Raw genomic sequence first — 18,513 nt, 5'->3', positions numbered from 1 at the left:
TATCGGTATAAAAAATACATTATATATGTGTAGCATTTCCATTCATAAATTTATAGTCAAAATAAACATATCATCAACAATTTTTTTTGGAAAGCAAATTAAATATTTTTTCTTAGGAAAATATCAAGCCAAATAAGGAAGCTACTAAATAGAAAATGAACTGAGAATTAAAAGCATATAATTAGATAATTAATAATTTAATAACCAGAGGACAAGAGGAGGATTAAGCAAGTTAGGCTTTGAGTTTCTGCTTTGTGCAATTGGAGGAGGCTGCCTCGATTGTAGGAGAACATGTTGTAGGAGGCTACTGCCGCTGAAGGAGGCTGCTGTTATAATGCTATTGCCGAAAGAATAGTTGTTGTCTCTCAAATAGGCTGCCATGTTATCACCAAAAGAGGCTACTGCACTGACAAGGAAGATGCAGCTGTGCTACATGGTCTTTCCCGATCCGCCTCTTTCTATTTTTGCTTTCGTTTCAAAAAAAAAAAAATCACCACATTGATCCATATGGACCATATCCAACCTTGGTTCACAGGAATTCAACTTGCCACCCAATCTTTCATCGAGTTGCACCATTTTCGAGTTGCAAGTATCACCCAAACTGAATGGGCAGTCGGTTCCAGTCGAACCCCGCCAGACCGACTGATCACCGACTTATTCAAGTCGATCACCATACCAGAAGCCAGAGATTATAACAGCCAAAATAACTAGGTCATGTGCATGAACACAAGGAAATGCCAGTTAAACATGGCTGGTACACCATGGTAATGGAAGAACAAGATTAGCACCATAGATTAGGCAAAACTGTTTCTTAACAATCCCATGATCAAGGGGTATTACCAAATTAGCAAGAGTTCCAAACATGAAATAAAAAAACCTCCAAAAACACAATACCCAGCTCCTTCTAAGCCTCTCTTTCGCGACACACCTAAGGAATACACTGAATTGGGCATTAGAAGACCTTGACAAAGCTACCTCCAACTTGATTTTACTTTGCATGTTTTAGAATTTTGAAGTCCTAACAAGTTCAAAAAAACAAAGATACATCTATAAATTCTTCCAAAATATGTAGCATCACTTGCCTCGACTCGTCAAAAGCAACCATATTAGTATTAAGACATATTTGTTAAGGGCTCCCTGGCCCAAAGGAGTTCTTGAACTCTTACATAGCTCCATGACATGCCTTCCCAGTTCTTGAACTCTTACATAGCTCCATGACATATTTGTTTAGGGCTCCCTGGCCCAAAGGACTTCTTGACCTCTTACATAGCTCCATGACATGCCTTCCCAGTTCTTGAACTCTTACATAGCTCCATGACATATTTGTTTAGGGCTCCCTGGCCCAAAGGACTTCTTGAACTCTTACATAGCTCCATGACATGCCTTCCATTTCTTTAGCCAAGTAGCCCCAGTGCAACTCTCAAGGAAGCTAATCTGCTTGCTCTGTGCAATCCCCTTAAAAACTCTAGAGCTCTCTTGCCACCTGCTCTTAGTTTTTGTTAATCATATCAACCTTGCTCCTCCATTGAGAGGTAAAGTGTAAGATGCCATTCACTTTGTCATCTAAAACAACACACTTGCTGCAACTTGCAACGTAGCTCAAAGTTGGTGTATGATTAGCATAGTAATATGAAAGGTAAGGGAAGATCTAAGGAAGTGGGTAGGATTACCTTGTGTGCGTGATGTCAAATGGTGTTGCTCGAGGTTGGCATCTCTTCTAGCTCTTACCTCTCTTTGAGAAAATGAGGTTAATGGTCACTTTAGGCAACACAAAAGGATCATGAAGAACATAAGGCCCATAGGAATGAAGCATCTCATGTGGGCTAAGTTCCATAGTGCTACCTAGAAAAGAAACCTGTTGCTTGCACTGCAATCCATTGTCATGGTTGGCCCTAAGGCCCAAAGGGTGGGTCATCCCTAGCCTCTTACGCAACTGGTCAATCTAAACATTTTCTTCACACAACTTCTTTCTGCCCTTCTCTAAAAAATACTCAGATCCACAAAGGTATTCATCTCTGTTGAGGACACAAGAGGCATAAGTACAACTCAAGACATGAGCAAAGCAAGGTAAGCAGGAAAGTCCAGTAAGCGCAGAACAGACCTGACAAGTCTACACTCCTCAAGAAGCTCTTGATGCTTTATAATGCTGAGCTGCTCAGCAAGTATCCTTGGCTGCTAATGAGTTCCTTTTGAAAGGCATTTAAGGAAAGAAGACAATTCCTCTCCTGAGCAACATGTATTGCCTCACAAATTTAGAGAAAATAAAGGGAAACATATAAAAGAGGGCAAAAAAAAGGCTGAAGTCACCTTTTGCCTTCAGGGGTTCCATCCACCTTGTATTAGTACATCAGTCTAGTTGGTAAGAAGCATAGGAAAAATTGTGCTGATCACAAGTGAAGAAGGATCAAGAGTAAAGAATTTACTTTCAAGCTAGAAGGTAAAATACTACCTGTCATAGGTTTAAATTCTGAACATGTTAAAATGAGCTCATATCCACCGTCAAAATAAGACAATGAACTAATCAAAATAAGATGAGAATTTGGCACTAGCTTGCCATTGGCCACCTTGCAATAACAATGGACTTCAAAATAAAAATGGGTTAAGTTAGTCGACCTAACTTGAAAAAAAAAAAGAAAAATCCTCAGACATAATGCCTAGTTATCACAGAGGGAATGAGTAAAGAATGTTCTCACAAGGGAACTTAAGAAATTTACATGGAAAAAGCTAGAGTTTAGACAAAAGTAGAATCTATTTTTCTTTTCCTGGTAAAAATGGGGTCACAGGAACAAGCTTTTCAGGTTGCCAGTACATAAGTTGAAATACGCACAAATGCCTGTAGGCAATTCAACAATGGTGGCTGTTTTGATTTCTCATTTCATTACCTGTTCCTTTGAGCTCTGGAAAAACAGATACCACCGTAGATGGTTGCACAAAGTGCATGGGAGGAGAAGGCCCTGATGAAGACGGTGGACGAAATGGCCAGGAGATAGAACTCCCACTTGAAGCAGGTAGACTGGAAAACTGGCTCAGCCTTGTGGAAGTCTGTGTGTCCTTGTCTACCCTCTGTTCCAACTCTTGAGAGTGAGTCTGCAGATCATTGATGTCAATTCCTGCAACCTTAATACCTGAAGTCCCAAACAGCAGCTGCGACTGACAGATAGACAGTGCCTGATTCAGAGAAGGCATATGAGTTCCACAAGAGTTATCTTTACCTTCAGTGTCATCTGTACCTTTAGCCTGATAGTTCGTGTCTGGAACCTCATTTAATTTGTTATGTTGAGTTTCAGCCTGCTTATCCTTTTCCAATATAGGAACTACTTCAGCTAAATCAATTCTAGACATTGAAGAACGGCCTGACGCAATTGCAGTTGTGGGAAATGCTTTCTCTGGGGGTACAGCTGGAGTATAATTAGATGGGAGCAGATCATCCCAATTCTCCAACAGTTCTTTGTAAACCTTCCGAAGTGTGACCTCCGTAAGACCAGTCACTTTACAAATCTCAGCTTGGGTCTTGCGTTTGTCTTCCAATTGACAAGCCAAATATATTGCAGCTGCAGAAATGCTTATTGGGTTGCGACGAGTACAGAAGCATTTGTTGATCACAACTTCTCCGATGTGAGTTGCCAGTTCCTGAAAATTTTGCAATAAGATTAAGGGGTCACTTGGTATCACTGTCAAAATTATGAAAACAAAAATCATAAACGAAAACTAAAACCCAAAAACAGAAATTAAAAATAAAAAACAAGCAACATGTTTGATTAATAGTTTTAGAATTAAACAAATTAAAAACTCGACTAAACAAATGCTCATTTCTGTCCTCAAAACAAATAACAAATACAAAATATGATTAAGATAATAAAAGTACAAAGTAATATAAATTAAAAATATTATAATGAAAATAAAAATTATTATAATAATTTTACTCAAGAAATATGTTTCAAATTCACTTTATAAGAACAATCTTATTGTATATGAGAACTGAAATAAAGTAAAAATATTTTGTAAAGGGATTTTATTATTATTATTATTTTTTTTTTATTTTTTTTTTTTTTTTGAAATTTTATGGGAATTTTTTATTCTATTTATATTTTTAAAACTCAAATGATCATTTTATTTCAATTTTAATTAAAAAATATGGATAAAATGGATTATTTAATCCAAAAAAGTTAATTTTGGATACTAAATTTTCTAGCAACATATTGCCAATACAATTGAAAACTATAAAATCTGGTCTTCAGTTTTTCTGCAAATAACTGAAAACCATCAACAGAAACAGAAAACCAGCAACATAAACAAATGCATTTCCATAAACTATTTCTTTACTGTTTGTGGAGGTAAGGTTGTGTACATCATTCCTCACCAAATCCCTGAGGTACAACATGGGAACCTTTTGCATTGGGTGTTGCATTTTTTTTTCTGTTTTATTTTTTTCCCCTTGTGGAATTCTCGATATTACAAAACAAATCATCAAGAAACAAAACTTTTTGCTCAACAAAAACTTATTTAGACGCAAGCCTGAAATTGAAATGGATTCATGTAATCAAATTTAGAGAAGTTTAAAATATATACAACTCAATTCAATTTGATCAAGCATGAAAATATTTTTGGGAATCGCAAAAGAAGAAAGGTCTAAGGGACTTACCTACTGGAAGAACTGTTTGGGCACAAAATGGCTACGAATGAAAAAAATCTGGGAACATTTGATCACAATACAGATTTGAGAGTTGATACCCGATACACTCTGCGCATGTGTCATTGTTCCCAATTGATGATTGAATGTCCTGTTTCCCAAAGAAAGATCAAAGGTACTTACCTACCAATCATATATTTGGGTAACCATCACCAAACAACTAGGAAGAAAGAAAAGAAAAGAAAGATTGGAACACTTGATCGTATACCAGGCATGAGATCTGATTCACTGTGCTGCAAGTGGGCACAAAGCTCCAAAGACCCCCATTACCATTTGTGGATTGAATGTCCTGATTCCCAAAGAAAGGCACAACATGTTTGATTGGACATTACAAGCCTCACAACTGTGAAAATGGCAGATTGCAGCTGCAGGTTGAGACGCCTAATAGGAGGTGATAGTCAATTGCTGGTCAGGGTTCCACAGCCATGGGTGATGGAGGTGAGTTAGCCAGAATCCATAATGGATTTTGGTTTGATAGCTAATGCTATGACAGATCATCGTTTGACTTTGATGGCAGTGGATTGCTGAGGATGGAAATGGCCCCATTACGGGGACAATAGTGCCTCCAATACCCAGCAAAGAAGAAGAATAAGTAGTTACAATTTGAACCGCCAGCAGCATCAGCACTAAAAGCAGCTGTTGCAATACAAAAGGGTATCCTCATATGTTCTCACTCCCCTCAAGAAAAAAGTCTCCCATTGGAGATGAGATGGTGGTCATCAGACAGAGCAGAGAAGGGAGTATGAGAAAGAGCTTGCTGCTGGTGTTAGTGGTACCTACACTCACCAGCAATGGGTTTATTCTTCCCATCCTCAGAATATACCCGCTGCAAATATGCTCTCTCCCTCTCTCTATGCTAAAATTCCTCAAGAAAAAGAAAAGGATGGGTGTGAATGCTTGGACCATCGGCAACCATGGAGATTACCAATGATGACCACAGTCATAGGTTCCCTTCAGGTCAAGTTCTCTCCAAACGAAAATACTCTCTAAAAAACATCCATGTTTCTACCAAATATTCGGAAATACTGGCAAGCGCAAATGAGAAGATGGAGGAAAAGGACACGTGCATTTGGGCCACCACTGATTTCTGCAGGGGTTAACCTCCCGTCAGGCACCAGCTTTCTCTCCTTAAATTACTTACTCAAATCCTTTCCAAACCACTGTGCTAAATTAAGAATGAAAACAAGCCAAATGGATGAGAGGATGATGATAAGAAGGTAAATGAACCAATGGTGAAGGTTGGTCTGAGAGTATGTTAGGATTCCCAAATCAATTGGGATTTTTAATTAATCTATTATGTTTCCGAATGAATTCTATTCAATGTTAGGATTATTTGATGTTGGGATTTTTATGTAATGTGTTGGGATTCCAAAATCAATTGGGATTGAGTTCATTAACGACTTGGATTGGGATATTTTACATTCCTAATAGGAGTAAGTTTCCCAACCATATATATATATAACCCTATAAGGCTTTTCCATTCAAGCAATAACATAGCCTTTGGCTAATTTGGAGGCAAATCCCCTCGAAGTGATCAAAACCCTATTTTCTCTTACTATTTTCCCTTCTTAAAATTTTCCTAATTTCTCCATGATAAAACCCTAGTGCCTTATCATTTGGTATCAGAGTCGACCTTGTGGATGTCGTTAACTCGCCAACTAAAGCAAGATCTTGACACTCTTGATCTTGACTCATACGCAATGACCTCAGAAAATTCAGCAGTGTCCCAAATGGAAGCTAGGCTAAATGCTGAACTTAGCGATATGTTTAAGTCTCAATTTGAAAAATCCAGGCATCGCTTTCTAAACTTCTCATTACATCTTACCACAAAGAGAAAGAAGATGACGCCTCTACATCAGCTAATCGTAGGGAGCGTCCATATGTGCGCAAAGGAGGTTACCAAGGAGAACGTGATTGTGATCCTTCTCGTATGAAGATGGAATTTCCTCAGTGGGACAGTGATGACCCTACCAATTGGATTTAAAGGACTGAAAAATAATTTCTCTTTCACCGCACTCCAAAACCATCTAAAGTTGAGATTGCTTCTATTATTCTAGATAACAATGCTATTTAATGGTATGACTGGTTTGAAGCTCGTTATGGAGTGCCTTCATGGGCAGAATTTGTTTATGGATTACTAATCCGATTTGGGCCCACTGGATATGAGAATATCGATGGAGAGCTTGCTAAAATACGCCAAACTAGAACTGTCTTGGGGTAACAGACACGATTTGAGCGGCTATCAAACAGGACTAAAGATTGGAATGAAAGCCAACTCGTCGGTACTTTTATTGAAGGTCTCCTATCTGACATTCTGATTGAGGTCAAAGTACGCCGGCCACAAACTATTACTGCTGCAATTTTCTTTTGCACAGCTAGAAGAAGAGAAGTTGGGAGAAGAACAATGTTGCTCCAATAAGATCATTAGCAAGTAGAATGTCAACAGCACTATCACACCACCAGCTCTTGACAATCCTCTTGCCAAATGATTGACTTAGGAGGAACTTAAATAGAGAATAACAAAAGGTTTGTGCTAGCATTGTGATGAAGAGTGGCATAGAGGGCACCGTAGCAAAAAGGACAATTGTTGATAATTGAACTAGTGGAGGAGCTAGAAGAGGTTGAGGATGACCCCACTTATTCAGACCAGGAAGGTATGGAATCTGATGATAATGATGAATCAATCACTTCTTCAGCTCATGCTTTAGCTAGTTATGCTAATCCTCGAACCATGAAAATTAGTGACTTCCTAAAGTGTCAACCTATTACTATCTTAATTGATACGACTAGCATTAATAATTTCATGGACACTCAAATTGCTAAACAGCTAGCCTATCCTATGGAGCAATGTGAAATGTTTGATGTGAAGGTTGCCGATGGAAGGACCTTGACATGTCAGAGCAAGTGTCCGAAGGTTAAACTTACCATGCAAAACCATAGCTGTTGATTTCTTTTGCTGCCACTAGAAGACTATGAAGTGGTTTTGGGTATTGAATGGTTGAAGACTTTAGGTGATATAACCAGGAATTCTTTAAACTTATTATGAAGTTCACGTGAATGAGTGACTCTTAAAGGCAACATTGTGGTAATGTCACTATCGTGTCAAACCATCATATTGAGAAGCTCCCTAAAAGGAGCGACATGATTGCTTGGTACAACTTCCAACACCAGAGTTACAACATCAATCTAGCTAGGATGAACGGCTAGACTCTCTTATTTCAGAATTTTCTCACTTATTTGTAGAGCCACAAGGGTTGCCACCTCAGCAAACACATGATCACCATATTCCTCTATTGCCAAGTATTGTCCCTACTAATGTCCGTCCTTACTACTATCCTTATTTTCAGAACGTATAAATAGAAAAGAGAGTGAAAGAAACGTTAGATGCAGGCATAATTCAACCAAGTGTCAATCCATATTCTTCCCCTTTCTTATTAGTGAAGAAGAAGGAACACTTTTGGTAGATGTGTGTTGATTATCGAGCACTAAACAAGAACGCTATGAAGGATAAATGTCCTATCCCTGTTCTGGATAAATTGTTAGAAGAGTTGGGAGGTGCCCAACAATTCACCAAATTCGACTTGAGATCAGGCTATCACCAGATTTGGTTACACAAGGATGACATTCAGAAGACTGAGTTTAGAAATCACAATGGCCATTACAAGTTCTTGATTATGCCTTTTGGGTTAACCAATGGTCCTTTGACCTTCAAAAGTCTCATGAATGATGTTTTCCAACCTCACCTACATAAGTTTGTTCTCATATTTTTTGATGATATCCTAACATATAGCTCATGTCTTGAAGATGATTTAGGTCATTTGCAAATTGTACTCACCACTCTTCGTGAGCATCATCTGTTTGTTAGGATATCTAAACGCAATTTTGCTCGATCACGTGTGGAATACCTTGGGCATATTGTTTCCCAAGAAGGTGTTTCAATTGGCCCTTCTAAAATACAAGTGATGAAAAACAAGCCTATTCCACAAACAATAAAAATGCTGCAAGGATTTTTGGGGTAATTGGTTACTATTGCAAGTTTGTCAATGATTATAAAAAGATTAACGCTCCACTGACTGCGCTACTAAAAAAGGATGCATTCAAATGGAGTGAGGAAGCTGAACAAGCCTTTGTCAAGCTTAAGTACGCAATATCTACCACACTAATTCTTGCCCTGCCAGATTTCGACACGATGTTCATCACTGAGTCTGATGCATCAGGAGTTGGCATTGGTGCAATTTTAATTCAAGACAAATGCCCCATTGCTTTTACCAGTAAAGCTTTTTCTCCACCCCACATCAGCATGTCTATTTATGACAAAGAGATGCTAGCCATAGTGCATGCAGTTACAAAGTGGAGATCATATTTAATTGGTAGGCATTACCGAATCCGAACTGCTCACAAGAGTCTGAAGTATTTTTTGGAGCAATAAATATCTTCCATGGAACCAAAAAAGTGGGTCACTAAGTTGTTGGGCTATGACTATGAGATTATTTACAAGAAAGGAACCAAGAATGTGGTGGCAGATGCACTCTCACAACTTCCTAAGCAAGTTGAACTTATAGCTATTTCTATACCTGCATGTACTACTCTTGAACAAATTAGGAAGGAATGGTGGCAAAATCTGGAGACTAGAGGTATTATCCAAAAGCTACAAAAAGAGCCAACTTCAGTCCCTCCTTACCTTAGGGGCTTTTTAAGCTTATTGTATAAAAGGAGGATTTTCTTAGTGCCTAATTCAGCCCACAAACAAACCATACTGCAAGAATTACACGCATCACCGGTTGTAGGTCACTCTGGTTTTCTTAGAACCTACAAGTGCATTTCTCAAGAATTTTACTGCAAGGGAATCAAGGGTGAAATCAAAAAGTTTGTGGTAGAATGAGTGATGTTTGTCAATGATAGAAAGGGGAAACCATGGCGAGTCCACGCTTTCTATAGCCTCTTCCTATTCCAGAAGAAGTTTGGACCGATATCTCCACGAATTTCATTGAGGGACTCCCATCTTCTCATGTTAAGTCTACTATTTTTGTTATTGTGGACAGTCTCAAAAAATATGCTCATTTTTGTGCCATAACTCACCCTCATACTGCTATAAGTGTTGCTCGCACTTTTGTTGAAATATTGTCAAGTTGCATAGAATTCCTCAATCTATTGTTAGTGACCGTGACAAAGTCTTTACTAGCAACTTTTGGAAGGAGTTTTCCGTTTGTAAGGAACACAATTGAATATGAGCACTGCGTATCATCCACAATCAGATGGGCAAACTGAAGTTGTTAACAGGTGCTTGGAGACTTATCTTCATTGCTTGTTAGTGACAAACCAAAGAATTGAGTGCTATGGCTCCCATGAGTGAATGGCGGTATAATACCACTTATCATTCCTCAATCAAGTTGACTCCATCCGAGATTGTTTATGGTCGAGCTCCTCCTGTTCTTGCTAGGTATATAGCTAGATCATCCAGAGTTGATCAAGTTGACAAGGAATTACATGATTGAGACAAAGTGCTTCAGCTCCTCAAGGAAAATCTTGTTGCAGCTCAAGCTCGTATGAAACAGCAAGCTGATAAGCACCATAGCAAAAGGGAATTCTCAGTGGGAGATGGGTATTTCTCAGGCTACAGCCCTATAGACAGATATCTATGATTGTTCGTTCTTCAATGAAGTTGTCTCTTCGATTCTACGGGCCTTATAAGATCCTAAAACGTATAGGCCTTGTTGCTTATTATCTTGACTTACCAACAGGTTCTAAGGTACATCCAATTTTTCATGTCTCTTGCCTCACAAAGAAGTTAGGTAGGGGTGTAATCGGTTTTATTCGATTCTGTTTTGCCAAAAGTCGAAAACCAAACCGAATTTATCCATTTTTAATTTTACAAAACTGAAAACCGACAGTTTAGAGAAACCAAAAACTGACTACTACCAGTTTGGTTTGATTTTTAATCGCTTTATATGTTAATTAAAAATTTTAAATTAAAAAAAGCCCAGTGTAGGAGGGCGTAATTTAAAACTTTTATAACTGAGGCCCAATAGAAAGGGCATGTTTTAAAGGAGGCCTAATACACAGACCAAATAATCCAAGCCCATTAAAAAGGGCTTTAGAGAAGGCCAACTGAAAAAAATCCAGCCTAAGCCCATCCTCCATTGGATTTAATGACACAAGGAAGTTGGGTAGTGGGTTGGATATATATATGAGGTGGAAGGGTCTTTCCCTCTTCCCTCAGTCGATGTGGGACAGATTATTCCCACTTCCCAATAGCCACTACTCAGAGTCCAAAGCAAAGCAAGCCTTGTTCACTCTTTCCTTGTCCCACATTGGAAAGGAGTAAAATCAAGGACCCTCCCCTTCTATATAAAACTTCCCACCCTACTGCTTTTAGTCCGTTTTAGCAACTAATCTTATATATAATTATTGTATGATTATATTTATATTATTAATAATTATAATTATTATATATGATATCTGGAAAATTTATTACAATACTTTAAAGATTTATAAAAATATAAATATAAGTAATCAATTTTTTGGCTTTTCGAATTGGTCTTTTTGTCAAACTAAAGCCGAAATTGAAAATAGGTTTTTTATAAAATTAAAACCGAAACTGAAAAAATGAACCTGAATGTTAAACAGTTCGGTTTTGGTCAGATTTTCGATTTTCCAGTAATTTGTGTACACCTCTAAAGTTAGGCGAGCAAGAAACTGTGTAGCATCACTTACCTAATGTTGCACCTACGAGTGAGGTTCAAGTGCAACCACAAGCAATTTTGGATCGCCGGTTGGTCAAACGTAAAAGTCGAGACATCATAGAAGTTTTAGTTCACTGGTTTCACTTACAATCTAAAGATGCAACTTGGGAAACTTATCAATCCTTGGAGGAGAGATTCCCAGAGTTTATTGCTACTTAGCCTTGAGGACAAGGCTGATTTGAAGGAAGCGAGAATGTTAGGATTCCCAAATCAATTCAGATTTTCCATTTAATGATAAGATTCCTAAATCAATTGGGATTTCTAATTAATCTATTATAATTTCCAATGAATTCTATTTAATGTTAGGATTATTTAATGTTGGGATTTTTATTTAATGTGTTAGGATTTCCAAATCAATTGGGATTGAGTCTACTAAGGACTTGGATTGGGATATTTTACATTCCTAATAGGAGTAAGTTTCCCTAGTGGGGCTTTTCCACCTAAGCAATAACATAATTCATAGCCCTTGGCTAATTTGGAGGTAGATCCCCTCAAAGTGATCAAACCCTATTTTCTCTTACTATTTTCCCTTCTAAAATTTCCCCAATTTCTCCACAATAATACCCTACGCTCTTATCTGAGTATGGAGGCTAGCCTATTTTTTTTCTTTTTCATTTTTTAACCATGATGGTTGTCTTTATTTTGTATCATAATTTCATTATCCCAAAAGGAAAGCTCTCCAATCTAATGGTCCAAATTGGAGATCCTTATCCTAAGGCTTGGATGAACCAACACAAAAGCAACATGCCCTATTGGATAAGGATTAAAACAAGATAAAGGCCAAAAAAAAAAAACAATGAAAATAACAAAATTATATGTTTTTATTTTTCTTTTCACATCTTTTTTGAAAATATTTTATTTTATGGAATTCTTTCATTTTCCTTTCCTTTGAAATTCTAAAACCATAAGACAATATGTGCAGGTAATTGCAAGAAAAAAAAAGAAAAGAAAACAAATTCAAATGAAATAAAATATTTTGTTTTTAAATCCAATATCATATGTAAGACAAATACAATAAAGTTAAAATATGGAATAGAAAATAAAACAAAATAAACAGCTTTCAATTGTTTCCTTTCTTCCTTTGCTTTTTCAAAATATTTTTTTTAACAACATTTCAGAATAATAAGACAGCATCTTGACACAAGAAAATAATATAAAATAAAAAAAAATAAAGACAAGCTTATTAGAATAATAAAAGGCAACACACCATTTCAACACACAAGATCAAACATGATAAAATAAAATAGGAAATACACAAAAAGGCAGTCAACTGAGAGAGATAGAAAGAGATCGAAAAATGTATGGTGTCATTGTTGGGGGTGTGCCCACACCTAAGAGTTTGAATCTTGTGCAACAGGAATAAATTTGGAGGTCCACAGGTGTACATGCATGTCTAATTGTCAAGCTTCCCTATTTTTAGAGTTGTTTCATTATTTTGATGTGTCGGGTAAGAGACTAAGAGTACTATAGGATGAAGTCAAAGTCCAAGTATAAAAGCCTCATATAAAACACATTTCAAGGTTAAGTTTTTGTGATTTTAGATACAATATGCTAAACCTAACGAAAAAGGACACAGCAGCTAGAAGAAAAGGGAAAGCGAACCTATTGCTAGGGAAGAAATAGATATGAGAATACAGCCAGAAGGGGGGGAAAAAGAGAAGAAGAATAACAGCGAGTTTTGCGGGCATGGAGCATGAACAAGTCCATGCTTTTATACCATAAGAGATTTAAGTTTTCAAGTAATCAAATTCTACTATGCAGGTTCAAAGTATTGAAGGCTTCCATTCAAATAACATTACCTGAGCAGATTTGTTCAGTTGAAGGAGTGTGCAAAATCTTGGCATATGAACAGAAATGGAATTGCTGTTAATGGGCTGACTTAGCTGTAGTGCTTCTCCCAATATCTTAATGTACTTTCCAATCTCCTTCTGGGGTACATTGGCTGCAGTAGAGATTTCCTGAAAAATGTTAGGGAAGGTGCCAAATTAGGGTTCCCGAGATAAAGACAGAGAAAGGATAAGTCAAGGTGACAACTGATACATATCAGACATCTAATTGAGTGAATAACAATTGAAGAGCACCATTACATCAACTACCCCCAAGCAGGAAACAAGAAAAGAGACATCTAGACACCTCTGGTGGAACTCTAGTTGCAGGAATCGCACTATATGGATAGTACAAAGCCTTTCACAGCAAGATGTCCACTTGAAGTATCCACTTAAATGGTCCAAGTATCATTATCTTTTCATATATTATCAGGTGTATACTTCCAAGGAACTAAAAAATATGCATTGCAACAGAATAATTCCATCAGTGTCTTAACATGATTAACTTTATTTTTATTTTTTTTTTTAAAGTAAGAACCTTTCATATAAACCACAAGATGAACACAAACTGGACATCTCTCACTAACAAACTAGTTGATCAGATAATTGTGCAGAAGAAATTATATGAGCTGTTCATTGGAGGATTGAATGACCAGATTCTAAATATCTGCAGATCCTACTAGTGTCCATACGTAGCTGTTCGTTGAAATGAACATAATGTCCAGGGAAAACAGGACATGATAAATAGCAGCTAAAACCAGGAAAACCAATATTTTATTGATCTCAAAGTCATGGTTTTAAATCACGGTTGCGGGTAGTGTAACGCAACGGTAACAGGTGTAATGGGAAGCGGGAGTAGCAAGTGTTACATAACGGGAAGTGGGTGTAACGGCCGTGAATTTTTTTGAAGCACGCACAACCTTGTGCATATTAGCGTACTTGCATGTTTTAAGTTTTTAGCCCTTCTTAGAAAGAGTTTTAGTGTATTTTGGTTCCTTTAGTTTGAGAAACTAAGTTATTTAGTAAGGACAACAAGTTTACATTTGTTTTAAATCACCATTGATAGAAAAATTACGTGTGTGTGTATTTATACTTCTCATTGTTCTTATATGTGATAAATTCTTATGTGTGCTAAATTAAGTAATAGAACAAAATACATTATACACTCCATTAATTTATTAGACATATAAGACATACAAATAATACAAATATAAAATAGCTAGAAAAGAAAGAAGGTTGAAGTTAAAAAATATAAAATATAATATCACATTACTAATATTATCAAAATAAAATATTTTCCTAACAAGTTAGTATTTTCAAATTGTTAATTAATGCATCTATTGTGAGTATTTAAAGAAATAGTAAATTTTGTATCATTGTCGTCCTCATAATCTTTTCCCCTTCTCGCCACATGGTATATTGAAAAATGATTTATGAAAGAGAGGGAAAAAGTAAGAAGAAAAAGTAAAAAATAAAATAATTTTTTTGGTGTAACAATCCTGTAGTGGTAAGGTAACGGCCATAGAGGCCTTTACGTAACGGTCGTGGTTTGTAACCGCCGCTACGACCGTGATTTTTCTTCCCACCGATTTCACGGTGTGTAATGGTATCAGTAACCCAAAAAACCGTTACGTAACGGTCGCGATCATTATTTAAAACCATGCACAAAGTACAAGCTCTTTAAATTTTTCCATAATTTTTTTCCCTCTAGCTACCATCCTTTGGGACTAAAATCATCTAGTTATTTAAAATCACCCGAGGAAAAAAAGCAATTAAGTTCCTTTGAAGACTGTATCAGCAAAAATAGCATGTATATTAGGATAAATGATTTGAGCCGATTCCCAACCCTACAATAGAAGCACTACTTTAGCAACCTTCCGTGTTTGCAGTTCTTCCCTCCAAAATGACCATTCAAACACCCAGAATACACTTTTGGTTGAATTTGAAAATTGAATAATGATTTGAACATACTCCCAATATCAGTATGTCTGTGACTATTCCCTTTTAAAAGTAACAAAACTACAATAAAGTTGGTCATGAATATCGCAAATGTACCCACACATATTCATAGACCTAACTACAAGACCGACAATTAGATGGATTCTCTCACATTCATTCGAGCATAAAAAACATGATTTTCTTTACCATAAAATTATATGTCACAAATCTATTACATTTTTTTATTCTAGACAATAACTGGTAAAACTTTGAAAGCAGATAAACGATCATAAACATGACTTGCAGTTATTGCGGATGATAACCTCATTCTTAAAAGTATGCACTGGTTATAACTTGGGGTAAAGAGCATCCAAATCATAAGGGGGGCTCAATAGCATACAATGGTCAATTGCAGGTTACAGCTATTCCATCTCTCCTGGACTGGAGGATTGTCTCTTCTCAAATGAAATATCATTTCTTCTATAAATTGCAAACTTGAGAAGGAGAATCAACAAAGAAAAGATAGACTGGATGGTTATGTAAAATGTTTGTACCTTATGCACCAAAATCACATCAAAATCATATAAGCAAGATAGAATAATCAAACAAATAGAGGGGGAGAAGATTAATTGCAGGCAGCGTTCCAATAAATTAAGAATAGCATCATAAAATTGAAATCCCCAATTCACGAAAGAACAAGAGAATTTTCCATAAAAGGAAAAATGTACCAATACCTGGAGGGTTCTGGGCTCCTGGGCCTCTCGAATGGCCTGAACGAGAGCAGCGGTGGCGAGGGCCTCCACACTGCGATTCCTGAGGCAAGTAGCGGACGAACAGTCCCTGAAGAGTTGAAAAGCGTGGTCTGATATGTCATAATCCAGACCCAATATCGATGCAACGTCGATGATCTGCAGATACGCCCTCAAATTGTCCACCACCACCGCGGGCCCAGACGAGCCTAACGACGACGAAGAAGAAGATGAAGATGAGGAGGAGGAATCGAGGGCACGCTCGAGCTCGGCGAGGTGGCCGGAGAAGGAGAGGGAGGAGCGGGCGAAGACAGGGGAGTGCTCCAGGGACCAGGTGGAGAAGGCCGTGATGAAGCCCGTGTGATCGAAGGGGTCTTCGTCGTCCTCGCCGCGGTCGTTTTGCGCTGCTTCTTGGGGAAGGTGTGGGGAGTGGTGGTGGGATGATGGCGGAGGGACAGCGGAAGGGAGGTCGGAGGTGACGAGGGAAAGAGGGGAGTCTTGGGCGCGGAGGAGAAAGAGGTGATGGGGGTGGGAGTGGCGTTCCTCGACCACTCGACCGCAGGAGCTGCACTCCGTCACGCTTCGTCCCGTCGCCGTCGTTGCGCACCGCCCCTGCGCCGACTTGCAGTACGGACACGTCATTCCAAATCTCTCCGGTCAGTCTTCTGGCCCTCTTCACTCCTGCAGTCCTTTTGAGTTGATCATTGTTGCGAGGGAGCGCGTGGGGTCAACACAGAGTCCTCCGCTTGGTTTTTATTTATTTTTATTTTTTATTGTTCGTTGAGTTTTTGCTATTGATTGCCAAAAAATTAAAAATTAAAAATTTTAAAATATATATATAAGAACAAATTACAAATGATGTGACATTTTTTTTACTTTAATTAATTTTAACAAATTATGTAATTTTACATCCTTCCTAATTTGATTTTTTATAAAAAGAGTTTATGATATTGTTTTAAAAATATTTAATTCCTTGTAAAAAAAAAAACTTATAGAAAGAAAATAATTGACACCAAAAAAGTTAAAAGGTTTGTAAAAATAATTAAAATGACTAAAACAGATAAGATAGAATTTAGTAAAATCATTTTATTGTTTAGAATACGACATTCTACTCCTAAGCATTTTAAAAAATTATCACAAATCCCATAAAGTTTAATTTAATGAGAAAATAAATATTTCTTTAGTTGATTATTAGTCAAACATTAAGTTTAGTGAAAAAAAATTAGATTTTATTCATAATAAAATGACAACTTTACCCTTTCACTTAATTTTTATAAGATAAATTTTTTTAAATGACATTAATTCATTTTCTCATGTTGCCCTTTTTATCTTTACATTGCCAAATTTGCAATTTCTGCTTATTATTTTATATAAGCTTTCCACACTCTTACATTCTTGTATCTATACTAACATTCAAAGTAAAACCCTAACTCACGGTATTTTCAAGTTTCAAGAATTTGGTTCTCTTTTTTAACATTTCTCACTCTTCTATTTGTTCATGAATGTAAGTACTTGCATAAAGTTTCTATCTTTCACATTTGAATATATTTTATTATAAGTGATCAAGTCTTTGTGTGCTCTTTCTAACATAACTCTTTTTTCATAATTCTTACATCTCATTCATTTCTATATTTTATTTATAAAACTCGATATACTAACCAACCTTTAATTTGCTAATTTTATCTATGAAATGTATTAGCATGAATAACAATGTGGCTAACAGGTAAAGAAAAACTGAAACATGAAAAACTAATGGTATTTTTATTCCAATAACTGAACCGTGAACACTACATGCTTAAGGAGGATACAAGCGGAGGTATTTAAACACGATTACATGATATACAAGACAATAAATGGTATATTATAAATTCAATGAAATCTGAGATAAAATCTGCGTTGTTGACATATATCCTCCTTTTGAATTAATAGGCTCTGATTTGTTAGCATATATATATGATCCTGAGACAATTGGCTTTGGATCTCTGACGTTCCTTAGTATTTATTGTGATGATTCGTCTCGAATATTCGTCATTAAAATCGGCAACGGACAAATGTAACCATTGACGATTTGCTGAAACCGTCAACGGTTTGCTTCGGAATTGCTTTTTGTTTGAAAGCGTCGATGTAACCATCGACGGTGTTACTCTCATTGAGTGTGCGAAGCTGTGATGCATTGTTAAATGTAGGGACATATCCATAGAAAATTCAAGAAAGCTTTTAGAGCAAAAAATTCACAACAATACAATTAAAAATATTACACTTGAATTTTGCTATAGAGAGAGCCATGCGGTGAAGCCTACAGCTGTTGGTGTTGCGGTGTCGTTACATTTTAAAGAAATGTCCCTCGCCTTAACCACATTTTCTATCACATACATATGTGTGTGTGTGTGTGTGTGTGTGTGTGTGTAATATATATATATATATATATATATAATTTTGGTTGATATGATCAATCTCTTAAGTGCAACACATATGCGTAGCTTAAGTCCTTATAATAAATGAGTTTGAGAAGGGAGTGTGTTGTAAAATTCGGGTATAAGACAAACACACAGCGGAAGATGTAAACT

General features: G+C 36.8%; 1 protein-coding gene across 5 annotated transcripts; it reads right to left on the bottom strand.

Moving 5' to 3' along the window:
• Positions 1-794: 794 nt before the first annotated feature.
• Positions 795-16,672, bottom strand: LOC131166258 (plant-specific TFIIB-related protein 1). 5 transcript variants are annotated; one of them, XM_058124645.1, is made up of 7 exons: positions 15,932-16,672; positions 13,233-13,391; positions 2,883-3,630; positions 2,102-2,449; positions 1,671-2,015; positions 1,260-1,580; positions 795-1,199 (listed from the first exon to the last, which is right to left on the bottom strand). In XM_058124645.1, the coding sequence occupies exons 1-4, from the start codon at positions 16,586-16,588 to the stop codon at positions 2,388-2,390; spliced, it is 1,626 nt and encodes a 541-aa protein (XP_057980628.1). In that variant the 5' UTR covers positions 16,589-16,672; the 3' UTR covers positions 795-1,199; positions 1,260-1,580; positions 1,671-2,015; positions 2,102-2,387. The 5 variants fall into 5 exon arrangements, with proteins under 5 accessions (XP_057980628.1, XP_057980619.1, XP_057980607.1 ...); XM_058124636.1 differs by having other exon boundaries at positions 795-1,580; positions 2,102-2,225; positions 2,308-2,449; XM_058124624.1 differs by having other exon boundaries at positions 795-1,580.
• Between the last annotated feature and the right edge of the window lie 1,841 nt (positions 16,673-18,513).

This window comes from Malania oleifera, chromosome 1 (genome assembly GCF_029873635.1).
Source record: "Malania oleifera isolate guangnan ecotype guangnan chromosome 1, ASM2987363v1, whole genome shotgun sequence".
Classification (NCBI taxonomy): Eukaryota; Viridiplantae; Streptophyta; class Magnoliopsida; order Santalales; family Ximeniaceae; genus Malania; species Malania oleifera.
The sequence above is the reverse complement of the archived record's forward strand: the minus strand, read 5'-3'. Positions and strand labels throughout refer to the sequence as shown.